At 39.1% G+C, this 20672-nt stretch overlaps 1 protein-coding gene across 1 annotated transcript in view; it reads right to left on the minus strand.

The window, feature by feature from the left end:
• LOC111076206 (G protein-coupled receptor kinase 1) overlaps window positions 1-20672 on the minus strand; it is a 163760-nt gene that overhangs the window by 10039 nt on the left and 133049 nt on the right. The window contains exon 13 of the mRNA XM_041595346.1: window positions 8997-9203. Within this exon, the coding sequence (XP_041451280.1) occupies window positions 8997-9203 (207 nt within the window). The remainder of the gene's footprint in view (window positions 1-8996; window positions 9204-20672) is intronic.

Below are 20672 nucleotides of genomic sequence, written 5' to 3' on the forward strand. Positions count from 1 at the left end.
AATTTTAATGGTTATTAACCCTACAAATAATCACGGGTGCCACAGAAATCACTTCCTTCGGAAAATCACCTCAATTCCATTCCGCGGTGACACACACTGATTTTTCAGCGGAATCAAAATCACTCATAATTTAATTTAATTTAATTTCTACACATTATTGCCATTGCATTTATGTCAAAAACCCCTGTTCGGCTAAGTGCAGACCCATGGCAGCACAAATAGAAGCATAGCGATCATTATACCAAATACTGGTAATTGTAATGAACTAAATTAGCAGTAGTTTGAGAAGACAATCACAAAAACCACATACGTATCGTCTGAACGCGAAAACAAGTCCGATGCGCATCTGAGAAGCCAGAGCTGCAAGGTTTGTATTCTAATATGTTGCCTTCGTAGTTCTTCGATGGCCAAAATTTTCGGAAAAAGCATTTTAATTAAGTTTACCGTAAAATTCAGATGTCTCTTTTTTTGAACAGCTGATTGCTGCCATGCACGGAAAGTTGCCGAGTACATTGTTTTGTTTGACTAGCACGATATGGAATGTTTTTTTGCTTTGAAATTATAAAAGTACAGCTTTGAAAAATCAATTATTTTATATCATAAAAGAAAAAAGAAAAACCAATTGTTTTGATATGATAAAATCAATAAAACTGCAAAATGAACCCTATTCGAATTGAATCTTGAAAGGTGACAACCCTAGCCTTAGTTCGAATTTGGTTTGTGACAATGCTAAGAAAAACGAAATCGCTCGAAATTCTGTGGCACGACGGAAAATTTTAAGCGGAATTCCTCTGCGCGTTTCCTATTTCACTGTCACCCCCTGAATAATTTTTAACTTTATTTTTTATCAAATGTAATTTTAAAAATTGTTCGAAAACAAATACATTTCTTATAAAAAGTATCTCATAAACTTTAAATTTGTATAGAAGATCTATTTTCCGAATTCTTTTGAGATTTCACATGTCTAATGGATGAAATATATGAAATCATTAGAATATTGACCTCATTTTTGGCAGTTTTTCAACTTTGACTTGACTTTAAAAAAAAATTTATTTTGTATTCCCGAAATTTGCTCTTTGAATATTCCATAACCTTGTAACATCGCAGGCAACACCTGCTTTTAATTCTTTGATTACGTTGACAATATATCTATATATATAAATATATCTATATATATAAATATATCTGTAATAATAAATAAACCTTAAAATTCCCCAAATGACATTCCTTTCCCACTAGTATCCCGTTCAAGAAACGCTAAGTGCCAACGAAATTCCTTTCCCACGGTACCGGTGCACATCGATCACCTTACCTGGGACATTGGACACTTGTTGGGAGGCGATTGCTTAGGTAACCCTCGGTTACCGGGCAAACCACTCACATGCGCGAGCCCGTCAGCAATATTGGACACTGACTACAGGGCTAATGATTAGGTAACCTTCTGTTACCGATCAGCCCGTCTGCACGCGCAGACTATAATATATTTATGTAAGAACCCTTCCCACATTGTGAAGTAGAAATAAAATATCTGTAAGACATTCATGGGAAAATCGAAGGCCAGCCGATCTATAAAAGGCAGCCCACCAACCATCGTAGGCATGCAGTCAATCAGCCATCGCAGGCAAGCAGCAGCAGTTCCGATATAAGTGACGCTGAAGAACGCAAAAACTAGTTGGTTTGAAAAATACGTTTTTCTCTAGAACTGTCTATGCAACAGTTTTTCATTGAATATTGATAAAAATTAATACACCTAGTAAAAGATACCAAAAACAGAATGATATCTCACACATTTTACTTTTTATTCTACCTGAAAGAGGCAGTATGTAAATAAAAGTTGAATACATTTTTGCAAACGGAAATAATTTTCAACTTTGATAGCCCATACCTCCTAAGCTATTTTTTTTACTCATACGAACGCTTTGCTATCCACCCACCAGAAGCCTGTAAAACTTGCATTTTAATATTGACTAGCCAAACTCGTGTTTAGCAGGTTGACTACATTGCCGACGCACTGCTCGATACTATCAGCCATTATTCGGTTATCGCAAAACTCTGCGATTTGACTGTTGCTAATGAGCTCGAGAATTCAAAACGATTTGCACATAGCAACTGAAGACCTGTCTCCAGCACAGCGGAAAAATGCTGCCAGGAATTTGCTAGTTATTCCGGTTGTGGAACATAGCTAAAACAGGGTGAATAAATCAGCTGTGTTTTGTAAACAGTGCCAGTTGGGAATGTCTACTAAAATAAACGAGAAGGTACGTGTGAGTCGTTTCTGGGGACACGACTCTACTTATACCCGTACTCAGTCAGTATATACATTATTGAGCTTATGATTTTTTAGAATTTTAGAAAAAAAAAAAATTTACATTTTACATTTTTTTGCTACATCTGCTATCTACATCTACATATACAATGTCTATTCTACATCTAACATGTAGATTGTACATGTTCCATTCATATTCTACATCTCCTCCGCTAGGGGTTGCTCGCGCACTGAACGCGGCAGAGTGTGCGAGCGAGAAAGAGAATCAGTAGCGTCAGCAGCGCTGGAGAAGGAGAGGGAACCAACAGAAAATTAATTTCTTCATTCTGGCTATAATTATGATCCGATCTAGTTCAGACTCGGCAATCTGGTAGATATGGTCATTCTCTACGTTACTGCGTTTTTAGTTTTATCGTATCTTTAAAACTGTGCCTGCCACAGATTTTCGTCCTTTGTGTGGGCGGAAGGGGGCGGGGCGAAATTTTGAAATACACTTGTAGCAGTGTGATATCACATGAGTCTGGAAACCAAATTTGGTTTCTCTAGCTCTTATAGTCTCTGAGATCCAGGCGCTCATCAAGACGGACGGACGGACAGACGGACGGACATGGCTATATCGACTCGGCTATTGATGCTGATCAAGAATATATATACTTTATGGGGTCGGAAACGTTTCCTTCTCTGCGTTGCACACATCCACTTTTACCACAAATCTAATATACCCCTTAACTCTTTTTTGAGTACGAAATTTTGAAATACACTTGTAGCAGTGTGATATCACATGAGTCTGGGAACCAAATTTGGTTTCTCTAGCTCTTATAGTCTCTCAGATCTAGGCGCTCATCAAGACGGACAGACGGACAGACGGACGGACAGACGGACATGGCTATATCGACTCGTCTATTGATGCTGATCAAGAATATATATACTTTATGGGGTCGGAAACGTTTCCTTCTCTGCGTTGCACACATCCACTTTTACCACAAATCTAATATACCCCTTAACTCTTTTTTGAGTACGGGTATAATTAAGGGATTGTGTTGGTGCCGGCATATATTGTTGCAAAACAAACGAGAAGGAACGTGTGAGTCGCTTCATTCTCGCTCGCACACACTCTGCCGTATGCAGTGCGTGACCTTTCGCAGAGATGATTTAGAATCTACATTGTAGATGTATAATATACATTTCAGATGTAGAATAAGCATGTTAGATGTAGATGACATATGTAGCAAAAAAAATGTAAAATGTAATTTATTTGAAAATTCTACATAAATCATAAGCTCACAAATTTATATACTGACTGAGTACGGGTATAAAAGTAGAGTCGCGTCCACAGAAGCGACTCACACGTTTTTTCTCGTTTTATATAAAGTTTGATGGGAATTTTTCTTACTATGCTTTAAGAAAAAAAAAAGTATAAGCTGTTCAACCGTTTGACCCCAAAATTTAAGCACAGTTTTTAAGGTTTAAGCTCGTTTTGTATCAACTTTTTATGTCAATAGTAGGATATAAAGTAGGATATTCCAGGGCTGTCAAACGTTAGTATTGTTATCGATTCACTAAAAAACTTTCTTTTTGATCGAGAGTCCTTCTCTCCTGTTTCAGTCACAAACGAAATAATGCCCCAAACAAAAACGAATTTGAGTGGCTGTACTCGCAACGCAAAAATTACGAGAAGAAATGTTTCGAATGGGAATGAGGAAAAGCGGGAATCGCAGCTTGAGCCGAATCGGCTAAGACAAAAGAGGATTATTATGGAACCAGCAGAAAGCCGTGCAGTGATTCGGAGGAACGAGGACAATCACGAGGACAATTGAAATGTCAGTTCTTTCAGAAGTAAATGGTGGATATATATGGAAAATTGAAACAACGTTTGCGTTTCTCAGATTGAATCAGACGAAACTTCGCTCCGAGGAATATATTCATTTGCGAGATGCCGTTGTGAATGATGGTAATACAACCAACGTTGGAACACTTACGATTTTGCCATCACGTCACATGCTGCTGTTAATTCTTGGTGATTATAAAATCACTACAGACGAAATCGACGATGTGATATGCGCTGAGATTCTACGGCCTGATGTTGATAAAGATTTGCATGCAGTTGTAATCAAGAACATGATCCATTGACCATGCGGTACACTCAACCCGAGTTCACAATTCATGGTCGACGGGAAATGTTCCAAGTGACATCCTCGAGCATTTGCAGCCAACACGGTAACAGGAGACGATGGATATATTTTGTACTAGCAAGTCCGCAGGCTTCGCTGCTTACTAAATGAATTTAATGTTTATGAATTCATCAAAATTAAACAATGATAATACTACTCGACAAAATTGAACTTTTTATTTAGGCTGTCATTTTGGTTGACTTTTTCTGATAGATTTCCGGATTTAAAAATTGTTGTAGTACTTTATTATTTTTTGTATGGTGTCATTTTTTTTTAAAGAATTTTTAAAATCTGGTATTATTTTTCATGGTTTTTTTCAGAGGTTGTGCTTCTATTTTTCACATAACTTAAGTATCTTATATCTGGTTGCAAAGAACTTTACAGTTCTGAAAATGCAGCTGTAAATCCGACCCAGACCCTTTGTATCTACAGCTTAACGCCTGAAAGATATTAAGCTTTCAAATTCAAATTTCATCATTTTTTGCGGTATTTTTTTTTTTTCGAAATTTGGACTTTAAAAAAAATAATTCTTGGCCAACATTTTTGGTTTTAGATAGACGCATTGATTAGGCGTCGTCAAAGGTATTGCTCATCAAAATCTATGGATAAACGGTCAACTTGCAGGCGTTTGACCAAAACGACTCAAAAATAATTTTACCTGAAAGTAGTGCTTTTTTTCACATAACTTAAGTATCTTATATCTGGTTGCATAGAACTTTGCAGTTCTGAAAAGCTGCCAAATGCAACTATAAATCGTACAAAGACACTTTGTATCTGCAGCTTAACGCCTGGACGATATTAAGCTTTCAAATTCAAATTTCATCAGTTTTTGCGGTATTTTGTTTTCGAAATTTTGACTTTAAAAACTCGGGAAAAGTAGAAAGAAAAATAATTCTTGACCAACATTTTTATACCCGTGCTCAAAAAAGAGTTAAGGGGTATATTAGATTTGTGGTAAAAGTGGATGTGTATAACGCAGAGAAGGAAACTTTTCCGACCCCATAAAGTATAAATATTTTTGATCAGCATCAATAGCCGAGTCGATATAGACATGTCTGTCTGTCCGTCTGTCTGTCTCGATGAGCGCCTAGATCTCAGAGACTATAAGAGCTAGGGCAACCAAATTTGGTTTCCAGACTCATGTGATATCCCACTGCTACAATTGTATTTCAAATTTTCGCCACGCCCCCTTCCGCCCCCACAAAGGACGAAAATCTGTGGCAGCCACATTTTTAAAGATACGATAAAACTAAAAACGCAGTATCCTAGAGAATGCCCATATCTACCAGATTGCCGAATCTGAATTAGATCGGATCATAATTATAGCCAGAATGAAGAATGCTGTCCTTTGTGTCGTCGGAAGGGGGCGGGGCGAAATTTTGAAATACACTTGTAGCAGTGTGATATCACATGAGTGTGGAAACCAAATGTGGTTGCCCTAGCTCTTATAGTCTCTGAGATCTAGGCGCTCAACAAGACGGACGGACAGACAGACAGACAGACAGACAGACGGACAGACAGACAGACGGATAGGCAGACATGGCTATATCGACTCGGCTATTGATGCTGATCAAGAATATATATACTTTATGGGGTCGGAAACGTTTCCTTCTCTGCGTTACACACATCCACTTTTACCACAAATCTAATATACCCCTTAACTCTTTTTTGAGTACGGGTATAAAAACCGCATACAATTTGGTGCACTCGTTGAGGAGATAGCCCTTTACACACACATTTTTTCTACAAATTTATAGTATAGATAGGAGACGTTCAACCGAAGATGGCGGGACTTCGGCAATTTTACACAATTTTCGAATTGGTGATATTGAGGTAGACAATAGAGATCTGCGTAGCTCCATTAAAAAAAAAATTCCAATAGAATTCATTCGAATTGAATTGAGTTGGGTGAGTGACACACACACAATGAATTGAGTTTATACGAATGGGAGTGTGGTGTGTGCCTCACACTTTTCAATATTCGGTTGTATGAGTTAGAATGAAGTAGTGCACAAAACGAAATGACAGAAATGGCAGAGACAGAGAGATTCGAATAACTCGATTTATTGCCGTGCACTCTATGCATTCTTTCACTTTCCTTTGAGCTGACCGTGCCTTTTCGTTTCAATGTTGTGTGTATGAGTTTTACGTCAGCGCACTCACTCACTCAAACTCTGTTGACATAGCATTCGAATTCACTCAATTCATTTTGAGCATTGTTAATTCCAATGCCTGTTTTTTATTATTCATGCAGTACTCTACTATACAATCGTTGGGTGGTTCCTTATTCGACTGTGTAAAAATCATACAAAGAGCACATAAACGTTGAGTATTGCAATTTCATGAAATCAATCAATCGATATGGAAGTTTTTGGTGTTGAAGCCGAGAATGGAGACAGGAATGCAGTAAGAGTTGTCGATGAAATTGAAAACAGGTGTCAATTATTATGTTCCGGAATATTGATCAGCCATAACTCGACAAAGGTACGCGACTCGCGAACAAGAAATGGATGAACAACGTGGTCGAAGCAACGATCTTAACTGGACCTTTCAAAGGTAAAGATGTTTTTATTTCTAGGATTCCCATGATCCCGACTGATTCTCCATTTCAATAAAAAAATTTTCTGTTTCCCATTCGATTGGCTTTTGCAATCACAATAAACAAAGCTCAAGGCCAATCTCTGAAATTGTGGGGTTTAGATTTAGATGCGGATGGCTTTTCACACAGACAATTGTATGTTGCCTGTTGCCGTGTCGGTAAACCAGATAGGCTTCATATGTAAGCGCAGAGTGGAGAAACGAAAAATATTGTATACCCACAACTAGAGGTGGGCATGGACCGTGTTTTCTTCGTGTCACGTCGTGACACGATATGCGCCCGCGTGTGCGTGTTGAAAAATTAAATTTTGTCCATGGGCGTGCGTGTTCGTTCAGAGCAAAATCGGCACGAAAAAACAAGACGAACAAAAAAAATAAAGTTTTATTGCCGGATACAAATGTACTAAAATTTTGGAAGAATGCAAATAACATGAAAGCCAGCCAGCTCGGCTACAAGCGAGAGGGTGTTTTTTACCTCGGGACAAATAATAAATGAACTCCGTACACGCTTATTAAGCTCTAACCTTGATAAATTGTTAACCTTGATAAATTGTTAAACATATACAAGAATATGTTAATACAAACGTATATGTAATTAAAATCGATGTTAATAAAGGTATTAAAATAAGTATAATATTTCGTGTTGGACCGTGCTGGACCGTGTTCGGAAATTTTTTAGCCGTGCGTGATATTGCGTGTTGAAAATTTTCATTTTCGTGTCGTGTTAGGTCGTGTCGGAAAATTGCAGTCCATGCCCATCTCTACCCACAACTACGTATGTTGTTATTTAAGTTTCTGGCCTAACTATGAAAACCACAACTTAGGTGTCTGAAAATGGTTTTATTGTTTTGAACAAGATTCTCCAGGAATATGAAACAAAACAAAATTAAAAAATTAAAAGTATTTAAAACTTATGCTTTGTTGTTATGTGTGCAACCACAATATGCCACAGCGAAACGTGGCAGGGTACAGCTAGTATTTTATATTTTCCTTGTTTTTTTTCCATATCTGCCATCTACATCTAAAATGTATATTCTACATCTAAAATGTAGATTCAACATGTACCATGTATATTCTACATCTCCTCCACTCGAGGGCGCTCGCGCACTGAACAAGCCACAGTGTGCGAGCGAGAAAGCGAATGAGTAGCGTGGTCTCGTTCTATGGGGGAAGCAGCTGAAAATTATTCTTCATTCTAGCTATAATATTGATCCAATCTTAATCAGACTCGGCATTCTGATAGATATGGTCATTCTCTACGATAATGCGTTTTTAGTTTTCTCGTATATTCAAAATTGTGGCTGCCACAGATTTTCGTTATTGGTTGCGGCGGTCGAAAAAGCGCGAATTTTCCTTCTTTCTTGGTGGGATCGAAAACTTGATTAGCGGAAATCATTGGCCAAAAAGGATATATTTAAAGAATTAGGTCGTTGGAGCAACGGCATACGCTGTGGGTTGTTGATTACAAAAACAGGCCTTCACAAAAATGTATACAGGTATAGATTACTTTTGCAGCTATATGATAAAATAAAACATTTCGTTGAGCTAGTTTTAAACCCCAAAAAATGGTTTAAATCTTTAAACTCAGCCGAAAGCGTGCGAACCCAGCCAAAATAGAACTGGCTAAAAAAAAAAAGCTCAGATCCGTTCTGATCCGGTTTTGGATCCTCTTTCAGCTATAGTATGTGTGTGACCTAAAAGTTCCTTCTAATCTTAAATCAGGCAGGCTCTGGTTTTCACATTCGCAAAAAATTTCTCTTTACTTTTGAAAACGGAAAGCATTTTCGTATTCAATACGGCAACATATTCCTCGCCGAAATGAAATCTAAACGGCTTTTCATATAACAAAACAAATCTTAATTGAAAAAAAAATATCGCAGAAGTAAGTGAAAACTTGAGCCAGCCTGAATACATAATTTGCACGATCGATTGTATTAAAATATTAAAATCATATTACGTACCGGTTTGGATATAGTTTTGCATATTTTGTCTGCCATAATGACGCAAAAGATCCTCCTAGTTTTTTAATATACCCGTGTAGAATGCAATCAGATTCCTTTTCATCTGCATCAAAGTGCTGTTTTTGTTTAGCTTTCTTTTTTTGTTCAATCTTATCGGTCTCAATATTTACTGTTTCAAATACTGTTTCAGAGATTTCCTGTTGCCACCTGAAAATAAGACAAACGGAAATAAACAATTCAGAAAAATGTTATAAAAATGTAACTCATGTACTCAGTCCGACAAAATATATTGCGAGGGCAATGTATCCTGCTGTAACGAACCATGGTTCTAGCCATGGCTCGTCACAAACGACGGAGTATCAGCGCATCCACGCTGGTCGGCAACAATAATCAAACTGATATACGCAGAGCCAACGAACCACGGTTCGGGGTGTCAGCACATCCGGAAAATAAAATAATCTTAAGCAACGTACGTAATTAATAAAATTAAGAACTCTCGATCAACAACTCTACCCATTCTGCATTATTTCGCAATCAGCGAAAACAGCACGAAATTCTCGGTCACCCACTTCTTGGCGATCTTAGTTAGCAAAACCCCATTTCGAAACCCAATTCTCAATTGCAGCCCGCACCTACCTCGATGCAGTCTCATTAAAACCCACTGACCCACTAACAATTGTCAACGAAGCACCAAGCTTCGACCCACTTACCACGCCCCACTATTATGGCCACCCAATAATCATAAGTTAGCAATAAGCAATTATTTCCGGGCAATTATCTCAGGTGCGGTCGCCAGCTGCATAAAAGGGCCAAGATCGGCCGAAAAAGCAGGCAGTCCGTCAGCCCGAACACAAGACACTGCACTAGGCAGTCCATCAGTCCAAACTAGAGATGGGCATGGACTGCAATTTTCCGACACGACCCAACACGACACGAAAATGAAAATTTTCAACACGCACGGCTAAAAAATTTCCGAACACGGTCCAACACGAATACTTACTTACATACACGAATTATACTTTTTTTGTATCCCTTTATTAACATAGATTTTAATTACATATACGTTTTTACTTAGATATTTTTATATAAAAATAACAATTTATCAAGGTTAATATTTGTCCTGAGGTAGAAAACACCCTCTCGCTTGTAGCCGAGCTGGCTGGAATATTCAATATTTTTATACCCGTACTCAAAAAAGAGTTAAGGGGTATATTAGATTTGTGGTAAAAGTGGATGTGTGTAACGCAGAGAAGGAAAATTTTCCGACCCCATAAAGTATATATATTCTTGATCAGCATCAATAGCCGAGTCGTTATAGCCATGTCTGTCTGTCTGTCCGTCCGTCTGTCCGTCTCGATGAGCGCCTGGATCTCAGAGACTATAAGACCTAGCGAAACCAAATTTGGTTTCCAGACTTATGTGATATCACACTGCTACAAGTGTATTTCAGAATTTCGCCCCGCCCCCTTCCGCCCACACAAAGGACGAAAATCTGTGGCAGGCACAATTTTAAAGATACGATAAAACTAAAAACGCAGTATCGTAGAGAATGCCCATATCTACCAGATTGCCAAATATGAACTAGATCGGATCATAATTATAGCCAGAATGAAGAAATTTTCAGTTGCTTCCCCTCCCCCTTCCGCCCACGACAACGCATCTCATTTTCCTTCTCGCTCGCACATTCTGCCGCGTTCAGTGCGCGAGCAACCCCTAGCGGAGGAGATGTAGAATCTAATTGGAACATGTACAATCTACATGTTAGATGTAGAATATACATTGTATTTGTAGATGTAGATATCATATGTAGCAAAAAAATGTAAAATGTAAAATTTTTTTTTTCTAAAATTCTTAAAAATCATAAGCTCAAAAATGTATATACTGACTGAGTACGGGTATAAGTAGAGTCGCGTCCCCAGAAGCGACTCACACGTTCCTTCTCGTTCTAGCTAAAAGCTGTAACCCTTTCATGTTTATAGCATTCTTCCAAAATGTTAGTACGTTTGTATCCGGCAATGAAACTGCTCCATAGTAAAATTGTAACTCCTTGTGTACATCTGTTTTATCTAGTTTAGTTTTTTTGCTTTGATGGATATCAAGAAACTCAGCGAAAACATGGCAAGGAGGTTGATAGCTTTTATCAGGGGAGTCTTTATTGTCTGAAAATGACTGCGTACAGTCAATTAGCATCGCTTTGACAGTGGCCAACACTTGCTCCTTTTTTTCTGGGCTTAAAATACTGAGCTCCCTAAACGGAGGGTTAAGAAAAAGACCTGCATTATGCGCTGTTGACGGCTGAAAATGGGTTTCTAACGAGCTTAATGTATTACGTTTAAGCATATATCTGAATCGATAGCATCCAATTGGGAATGTTTTTTTAGTTTCTCATACCAGAGAACGTATATGTTAAAAGTTGTCTCTTTATCAGAACTTAGCTGCTCTGAGCATTCTTTAAATGGCTTCAAAAACACTAACAGTGAACTGATCAAATGAAAATCTATTTCAGACACTCTTTTCAGCTCATTCTTTCGAAGAAGTAAGCTCTGAATTTCATTTTGCATATCGTTTATGCTGTTAAGAATTATATATTTTGAGTTCCAACGAGTTCTGATGTCTTGTTTTAAAGTTTTTGACAATTTATTGTTTAACTCTGAGTGCTTAAAATATTTTACCAGCTTCTTACAATTTTCAATAAGATACTGTATGTGATAAATTGGATTTTTTTCTAAAACATCGTCCATAACTAAGTTAAGGTTGTGACAAGCACATGATAGACGTTTGTACCTCAGGGAAAGAAGTATATGTGCATTGATATTACTTACAAAAAAACTATTAAAAACAAAGAGAATGATTTAAACTTTTTTTTATATATATAGTAAAGGTACATATTAACAAAAAAATAACAATATTATTTTCATAAACTTTAAGAATAACTAAATATTAAATGAATAACTTTCCATTCATATGAAATAAGTATATGTGCATTCTAAATGAAAATTAAAAATACTAATGAAATTATTTTTTTTTAATTTTTATTTTTGCTTATTAATAGTTTATATGCTTTCCCTTTTTAGTGAAAATTTGATTTATCCGGGTGGGCATTGAGGTTGCCAAGTTTTTAGAATTGTAGGGTTAATTTGATCCCATTCCTGTAGCAATGCTTTTTTGAGGTCATTTACCGTATCAAACTGGCGTCCATTCTTATAAATTTTGTTGGATAATATTCTCCAAAGATCCTCTATTGGGTTAAGGTCCGGACTGATCGCTGGCCATTGCAATAAGGGAATCTTCCTAGCTTGCAAAAAGTTTTTTGTTTTCCGTGCCGAGTGGATGGGCGCGTTGTCCTGCTGGAAGATCCACTCATCCCCGTAAAGGTTTCCAGCAAATTCAATGAGTATTGTTTCCAAAAACTCTACATACATTTCTGCATTTGTTCTGGTGGGTATAAAACAAAGTGGGGACTTCCCAGCATACCCAAATCCACCCCAAACCATTAATGATCCTCCACCGTGGTTTCGTTTATGGCAGTGCTGCCGTGGTTGCCTTTTGTCGCGCCAATACTTTTGGCAGGAGTCAGGACCGTCCAAGTTAAATTTTTTTTCATCCGAAAATATAACTTTAGTGAACTCCTCTGACCAAAATTTGTACTTCTCAGCAAATTCTAGTCGAGCGGTTATGTGGCGCTTCAATAACCTCGGTACAGCGTCGCGGGAAGCATATGTAACCATTTCGGTTTCGTTTAAAATTTGATTTATACGTCTTTTGGATATGTCAAGCTTCAGTTGACCTTTGATCTCCATGCAAGACTTGTTGTTTTGAACGGCTAGACGACGAATTTGCCTCTTGCACCGCGTATCGATTTCAGTGGGTCTGCCGCTTCGCTTTATTTTTCCATACATTTCCGGATTTTTGAGAAAGTTTGCTATTGTGTTTCTATGCCGATTTAGTCTAGCGGCAATATAAGAAGTATTCTTGCCAGATTCGGCCAGCCCTTTGATCAGACCGCGATCTCCCTCCGACAAATGTGTTCCACGTGGCATTCTGCCGTAAAATCAAAATTATAACAAACATTTATGTCTCCAAACGTATAAAAACAAGTTTACTTACATTCTGCTGATTAAATAACTTTTTTGGATCACACTTCTTAGCTTACCCGCACGCGATAGCACAATAATCTAAGCTTGCACATATACTTATTGCCTTTGAAAACCACGAGTTGTTACACATATTATTTAAAACGGTACAAAGAATGAAGCGCAAAGAGGAACATTGGAGTGGGAGATCTTTATAATAGATAAGAGTACAAACTTGCATACCTACAAAAAATATACCGTTACGTTTATAGAAAATATAAGCAAATTAAAAAGTGCACATATACTTCTTTCCCTGAGGTATGAACTAAAAGCGGAAACAACATTGGCTCCATTACCTGTTACTACGATAGAACTCTTAAGTTTTAAGTTAAATTCATCAAGAATGCAATTAAATTGAGCTAGTATATTAGAAGCAGTTTTTTTATCGTACTCGAATTCTTTGATGCCAAGAATGGCTACCTTTAAATCAAAAAAATCATTAATGTAATGGGCGCTTACGGATATAAAGCTTTTTTGGGTATGCGAATCCGTCCACATATCAGTTGTATAAGCAATATCTTGATTTTCAAGAAACTTTAAAAGGTTCGATTTTGTTTTTGTGTACTCATCCTCCAAAATATCCCTTGTGAGAGTTCTCCTTGATACAATCAGGTCGTCAACGCATTGTCGGCCAAAATCTGCGCCGATGTTTATAAGCTCCTGGGCATATTCTCGAAAACCATTTCCTTTAAATGTACACAAATATCTTGAATGACGATTGTTTTGCATTAGTTTTGCCTAGGTCTGTGATTATGTGAGAAATATTTTACATACTATTTATTGCAGTGGTCGGCGTTTTTTTTCGTAATGCGTCTCTGTGCGTGTTGTGTGTGTTAAACGCAATAAAACATGACGGAAAAATTGTATTTTTTTGTGCAGTTCACTAATGTACACGTGTACGTCAGCAGCAGCACAAATGACCGTGCCGACCAATGTTCTACAAGATAATTTCGATTTTTCTCACATTATCATAGACCACAACACTGATTCGGTGGGTATTTCTTACCTTCGGTTACATTTAATGGCAGCAAATCTTTGGCCACAAATGCCAGTTGCTTTCTCGACAAATTGTCCAAAATTCGTTTTGGTAATTGTTTTTTTTTTGCATAGGTTTCCAAGGTTGTCTGATTTGCTGGTTCTCACCATTGAGCATTTATGTCGGATTAGAGGGCCAGTGCCGTTTTTTGACAAATAAGTAAAAACCATTTTGCATTTTAAGCAGCACACATAGTTGATAAGCTTTCCATCCTTTTCAATAAACGAAAATGTCTGCCATACACTGCTCTTGGTTTTTTCTGGTTTTATTTATTTATAACTCGGGTTGTTCTTGCGAATCGCTTCTTGAATTTGCAGTTTTTCCATTTTTACGAAAATGAAGCGACGCCGACTTATAAATGAATAGTGGTGGTAGAAAGAGCTATCGATACAAAATGATCGGTTATGCAGCTTTTGGGATTTTTTAGTTAATTTTCACACTAAACTAGTTCTAAGACACACTCAAAAATCATAAAAACCGACAACCGGTAACACTTTTTATTGTTCGTGGTGTTTTTTCGAGCCGATTTTGCTCTGAACGAACACGCACGCCCATGGACAAAATTTAGTTTTTCAACACGCACACGCGGGCTTCCATCGTGTCACGACGTGACACGAAGAAAACACGGTCCATGCCCACCTCTAGTCCAAACCACTAACCATACAGTATATAGATGTGCCAGTTCATACAACAAAAGGGACGCAAGCTGAGTGTTCTGTCCCGGCTCCCAGCGCTTCGGCTCTGTGAGGCTGAGACACTCGGGTCGGGAGCCAGGCCATTCGGGTCGGGAGCTGGGCCGTTCGGCATGTATGACTCATGTCGGGAAGCGAAAGCAAGCTATGAATTGCAAATGTATTTGTAAACAGACACGACAAAATGTTGTATCAATTTTTATTTTCCGAAACCGTTTTGAGTTTGTTTTGAGTTTCGTTTCCAGGTTACGTAAATGTGTGTGTGCCATGTATTCACACATACTGTGCTTGTGTGTGGGCTCTACAATTGTTGGCCGCTTGAATTGGTTTTTCGTTTTGTTTTGAGGGCTGATGTGATGTAGCGACGAAGCCGTTCATAAAATATTTTTTCGTTTTGTTTTGAAAAGCTAATGTTGTGACGGGCGCGCGGGGTATTTCTTCCATTCTCCTTTCGGCTTGCCTTTGCCTCTGCTTTCGGCTTCGTCAATGCCTCGACCCGACCCGCGTCGAGTCGAGCGACAGAACACACCAAGAAAATATGAAGTCTTACGACGGGAATAGGTCCAGGGCCGGATTAGCAGTTGGCTAGGGCCCTCCTAGAGATAACAGAAAAATTTTGTTGAAAAAACAGAACTCCAAATAATGAATACAAAATATAATAGCCACTGAGAAAAGTACAAAATAAAGGAGGGCCCCAGATTGATGGTTGCCCAGGGCCCGATTGAGGGTTAATCCGGCCCTGAATAGGTCGCTACATCACATCAGCCCTCAAAACAAAACGAAAAACCAATTCAAGCGGCCAACAATTGTAGAGCCCACACACAAGCACAGTATGTGTGAATACATGGCACACACACATTTACGTAACCTGGAAACGAAACTCAAAACAAACTCAAAACGGTTTCGGAAAATAAAAATTGATACAACATTTTGTCGTGTCTGTTTACAAATACATTTGCAATTCATAGCTTGCTTTCGCTTCCCGACATGAGTCATACATGCCGAACGGCCCAGCTCCCGACCCGAATGGCCTGGCTCCCGACCCGAGTGTCTCAGCCTCACAGAGCCGAAGCGCTGGGAGCCGGGACAGAACACTCAGCTTGCGCCCCTTTCGTTGTATGAACTGGCACATCTATATACTGTATGGTTAGTGTCCAAACACACAAGACACTGCACTAGGCAGTCACGAACACAAGACACTACACTAAAGCAGTCCACCAGCTCACAGCACTTCTAGAAAGACCAGCAGGTCTCGAATTATACACAAGAAAAACAAATAAAAGTATTTAATAATAACCAAAACCAACAGAAATTATCGCGTCATCAATTCTCCCACCTTGCCTACTGCTCTTTCGGACCTTTCAAGGCCAGCACCGAACCTGAAGTTCCCATACATCTACAAATTTCTTTAGGAGGACCCTGGACAGACTGATGCATGTCCCAGCCTGAAATAGGAACCTTACACCGCCAAAAAATGTTTTGTTGGGTCTTATCAAAAGATACGCTTGCTCTTGCTTAAGCCGGTCGTCTTTTCACCTCGCTCCTGCATTTTTTGCCTTTTTGCCAATTTAATTTCAATATTAATTACAACAAATCGTGTACATCTTAAACTCATCATAATTGGTCCTTTTTTGTGCCAATTATCTGTGTTTCGCTGTTTAACAATTGAGTTAATAATAACTTTATATTTCGAACGCGTATCAGACGTGCGCAAGCAATTTGTTAGTGCTTTTATCCATTCCGCTTTGGATCATTGCTCTCTGCGCTCACTGTACTCCATCCGTTCAATCGCCTATCAACACACGCTCTGGAGAGCATAAGTGCAAGCTCTCTTGCTCTCACTCTCACTGGACTTCGCCTGCATCTGCATCTTCTTGAATTGCTCTCTCGGTGTCTCTATTTCGTGAGCTTCACCGTTTGTTTTCGTCACTCCGCTGGATCGTCTGCCGCTGCTGCTGATCGTCGCTCGCTTCTGCTGCCTGCACTCTTATATCGCTTGCGCTCCCACTTTGAGTTTTTCTTCGAGCACAGTGATTCAACTACTGTCAAAAATGGTTCTTGTCTGCAGTGCAAAGAAATGCGAATTTGGAGGCAACATAGTCGGCGATTCATTCCTCTGCTGTTGGCTGTGCGACAATGTCGCCCATATAAAATGTGCTGGTGGGGGTAATTTTGGACGTCTACACGATCTCATCTCAAAACGCATGGGTCTGACTTGGTCATGTTTGGCCTGCCGTGAGATTGAGGCCGAAATGCGCACTTTAATGAGACAGACTCGTACTGGTTTTCAGGATGTCCGGAAGCAATTTATCGCTCTCAACGACAAGTTCCTGTCCCTGGAAACAAAATTTCTTGGCCTCAAACTCTTGAGTGAATCTCCTAGACGGAAAATCCCTCATACCGATAACAACAACCTCTTGCAACCTATTGGAGTTGGAACGCCTGCCTCTCATCTACATACATCGGAATTCTTTGCTACTCCGAGCGGTCATGCCTCGCCGTTAGTCAATCCGCCTTCAGTCGCTCCGGTGTTATTGTCATCAAATCTTTGTCGTCAAAACCTCCTTGGTTCTCCAAGAATTTGTCTTATTTAAAGAATAGAAAAACTTGGCTCTATAAAAAGTATCAAAATACTGGATCTATGATTGTCTTCGCCCAATATTCCTCCGCTCGTCCTCAATTCCTCACTGTTAATAGTCTTTGTTATAATCGATACCTTTCCCGATGTAGTAAACATTTTCGTAGTGAACCAAAAAAATTCTATTCGTTCGTTAATTCTAAACGTAAGTCCAATGCATTTGCTCCATCCCTTCATTATCAAAACAACTCAGAATCTGCTGCTGGTATTGCAAATTTATTTGCCACCTTCTTCCAATCAACGTACTCGTCACATATCTACCATGCATCCACTCCGTATCCCTACCATTTACCTCATGCCAACATCATTTATCTGCCTTTCTTTGAGGAAAGTGATGTTCTAGAAGGCTTGTCAATTATTGACATATCATTCTCGGCGGGTCCAGACAAGGTACCAAGTTGTATTTTAAAATACTGTGCCCAGTCCTTATGCAAACCGTTTACATATCTTTTCAACCGAACATTGGAACGGTCCTGTCTTCCAGTGATTTGGAACGAATCCTATATCAGAGTTTACCTCTTTTATCATTAAAGGCTTTCAAGGTAACTTGCAGACGGATGTCATTTACACTGATTTTAGTAAAGCATTTGATTCTGTAAACCATTCCCTTTTAGCACAAAAACTTGACCTTTTAGGGTTTCCGCCTAATCTCTTGAGATGGATTTCTAGCTACCTTTGTTCTAGGTCTCAAAGAGTCCTCTTCAAAAACTCCTTCTCTTCACCTGTTAAGGTTACTTCTGGAGTACCACAGGGCAGCCATCTAGGCCCCCTACTATTCACACTCTTTATTAATGATCTGCCTTCAGTATTAACAAACTCTCGAGTACTCATGTATGCGGATGATGTTAAACTTTGTGTCCAGTATAAGGACATTTCATTTCACTCTCGCTTGCAATCCGATCTCAATAACTTTCAATCATGGTGTTGTGCAAATATGTTACACCTAAATGCCTCGAAATGCAAAGTAATGACATTTCATCGCTCCAGCCCCCTATTGGCTCCTTATAGCCTCTGCGGTGGTTCTCTTGAGAGAATTACCTTGGTTGATGATCTTGGTGTTAAATTAGACCCAAAGTTGAAGTTTTCTGAACACATTTCTACCATGGTAAATAAGGCCATGGGTGTGCTTGGGTTTATAAAGAGGTGGTCAAAGGAATTTGACGACCCCTATATAACGAAGACTCTCTATATCTCGCTTGTTCGTCCGATTTTAGAATACGGCTCTTGTGTATGGTGCCCCCAGTACAAAGTACACCAGGACCGTATAGAATCAGTCCAGAAAAACTTTTTACTTTTTGCTCTGCGTGGCCTTAACTGGGATGCAGGTGTGAGACTGCCATCTTATCCTCGTAGATTGCTTTTAATAAACCTTCCAACCTTAGTTAGTCGTAGAAAAATGCTTGGTGTGATTTTTATGCACAACCTGATCAAGGGTGATGTAGATAGCCCTGACTTGTTGAGCCGCATAAACTTTACGATTCCTATTAGATCTACTAGAAACTTCATTCCTCTTTTCCTTCCGCTTTGTAGATCGAATTATTCCTTGCACGAACCATTTAGGGTACTTTGCTCGGACTTCAATTCCCTTTACCACATAATATCAACTACTAATTCCCTTCCTCTTCTTAAATCACTAATACTAACATACCTTTCCCGTAATTAGTTATATTTTTTAGCTATCTTTGCATGCTTAGCTCTTTGAGTTGTGTTTAGCTCTAATTTTCCTCGAATTTTAGTCTAACACCTATCTTTCCTGCATGCTCGCGATCGGTTCGGTAACACGCGTCGCGCGTCATGCGGCAGCGCCCCTCGGTCGGTTGGGCGGGAGGAGGGCTGCGTTTCTGCCTGGGTTCCGCGCGTAACAGGCTTCGGCTTGGTGTCGCATGGGCCACTTGATGGTGCAGTCATTGCATATCAACGTCCAGACATTCCGCTTCACAAAAAGGGTTCAAGATCTCACATTGAGAACTACCGAGGTATTGCTAAGCTTTCCGCCATTCCAAAGCTGCTTGAGTTCCTTATTACCAGGCAATTGCAACACCTATGCAGGAGTCTGATATCTCCATCGCAACACGGATTTTTTAAACATCGATCTACATTGACAAACCTTCTCGAGTTGTCTTCTGCAATTAACCGAGGATTTCAAAGCTCCCTGCAAACAGACGTAATTTTCACGGATTTTAGCAAGGCTTTCGACTCCGTGAACCATTCTCTTCTCATTCACAAGCTTTCTTCAACTGGTTTCCCCACTAATCTTCTAAACTGGATTTCGTCATATCTTTCTAACCGCACACAACGTGTTTTGTTTACTAATGTGTTGTCGAATGTCGTTAATGTTACATCAGGAGTGCCACAAGGTAGTCATTTAGGTCCACTACTGTTTATTTTATTTGTGAATGACCTTCCTCAAGTTATAACATACTCCTCTACACTAATGTACGCTGACGATGTTAAAATCTATCTCTCCTACTCTGATTGGTACCTGCACAAACGCCTTCAACTCGACCTAAACGAGTTGCAAATTTGGTGTTCAACAAATCTCCTCTTTCTTTCTCTTTCCACACTTTGTCTCGTACGCTTTAGGAATTCATGCCCTCGAACGAATTTCGAGTTCTAATGACCTTGGAGTTCTTTTCGATCATAGACTGTGTTTTAATAGCCATATAGCTGCAACTGTAAATAAAGCTAAGGGTGTTCTAGCGTTTATAAAGCGTTGGTCCAAGGAGTTTGATGACCCGTATGTCACCAAAACACTGTACGTCTCCTTGGTTCGTCCGATTCTGGAATATTGTTCTTGTGTGTGGAGTCCACAGTACAAGGAGCAACAGTCCATTTTCGAGTCGGTCCAAAAACAATTTTTAATTTTTGCTTACGTAATTATAACTGGGACTCGGATAGAATCTTGCCACCTTATCAATCGAGGCTACATCTTTTAGACCTCACTTCTTTGCGCCATCGCAGAATTTGTAACGGCGTTATATTTGTACACAAGCTCCTAGTTGGGCTTGTTGACTCAGAAGCACTTCTTGGCCTGCTTTCGTCCGTTTCGTTTACCCTTCTGTAGGTCTAATTACGCTTAACACGACCCTTTTCGAATCTTATGCTCTAATTATAATAATCTTTATCACACCCTATCCCCTGAATTATCCCTTAAAATTATAGCCAGTAAGATATACC

This window comes from Drosophila obscura, unplaced genomic scaffold, assembly GCF_018151105.1.
Source record: "Drosophila obscura isolate BZ-5 IFL unplaced genomic scaffold, ASM1815110v1 contig_56, whole genome shotgun sequence".
NCBI lineage: Eukaryota > Metazoa > Arthropoda > Insecta > Diptera > Drosophilidae > Drosophila > Drosophila obscura.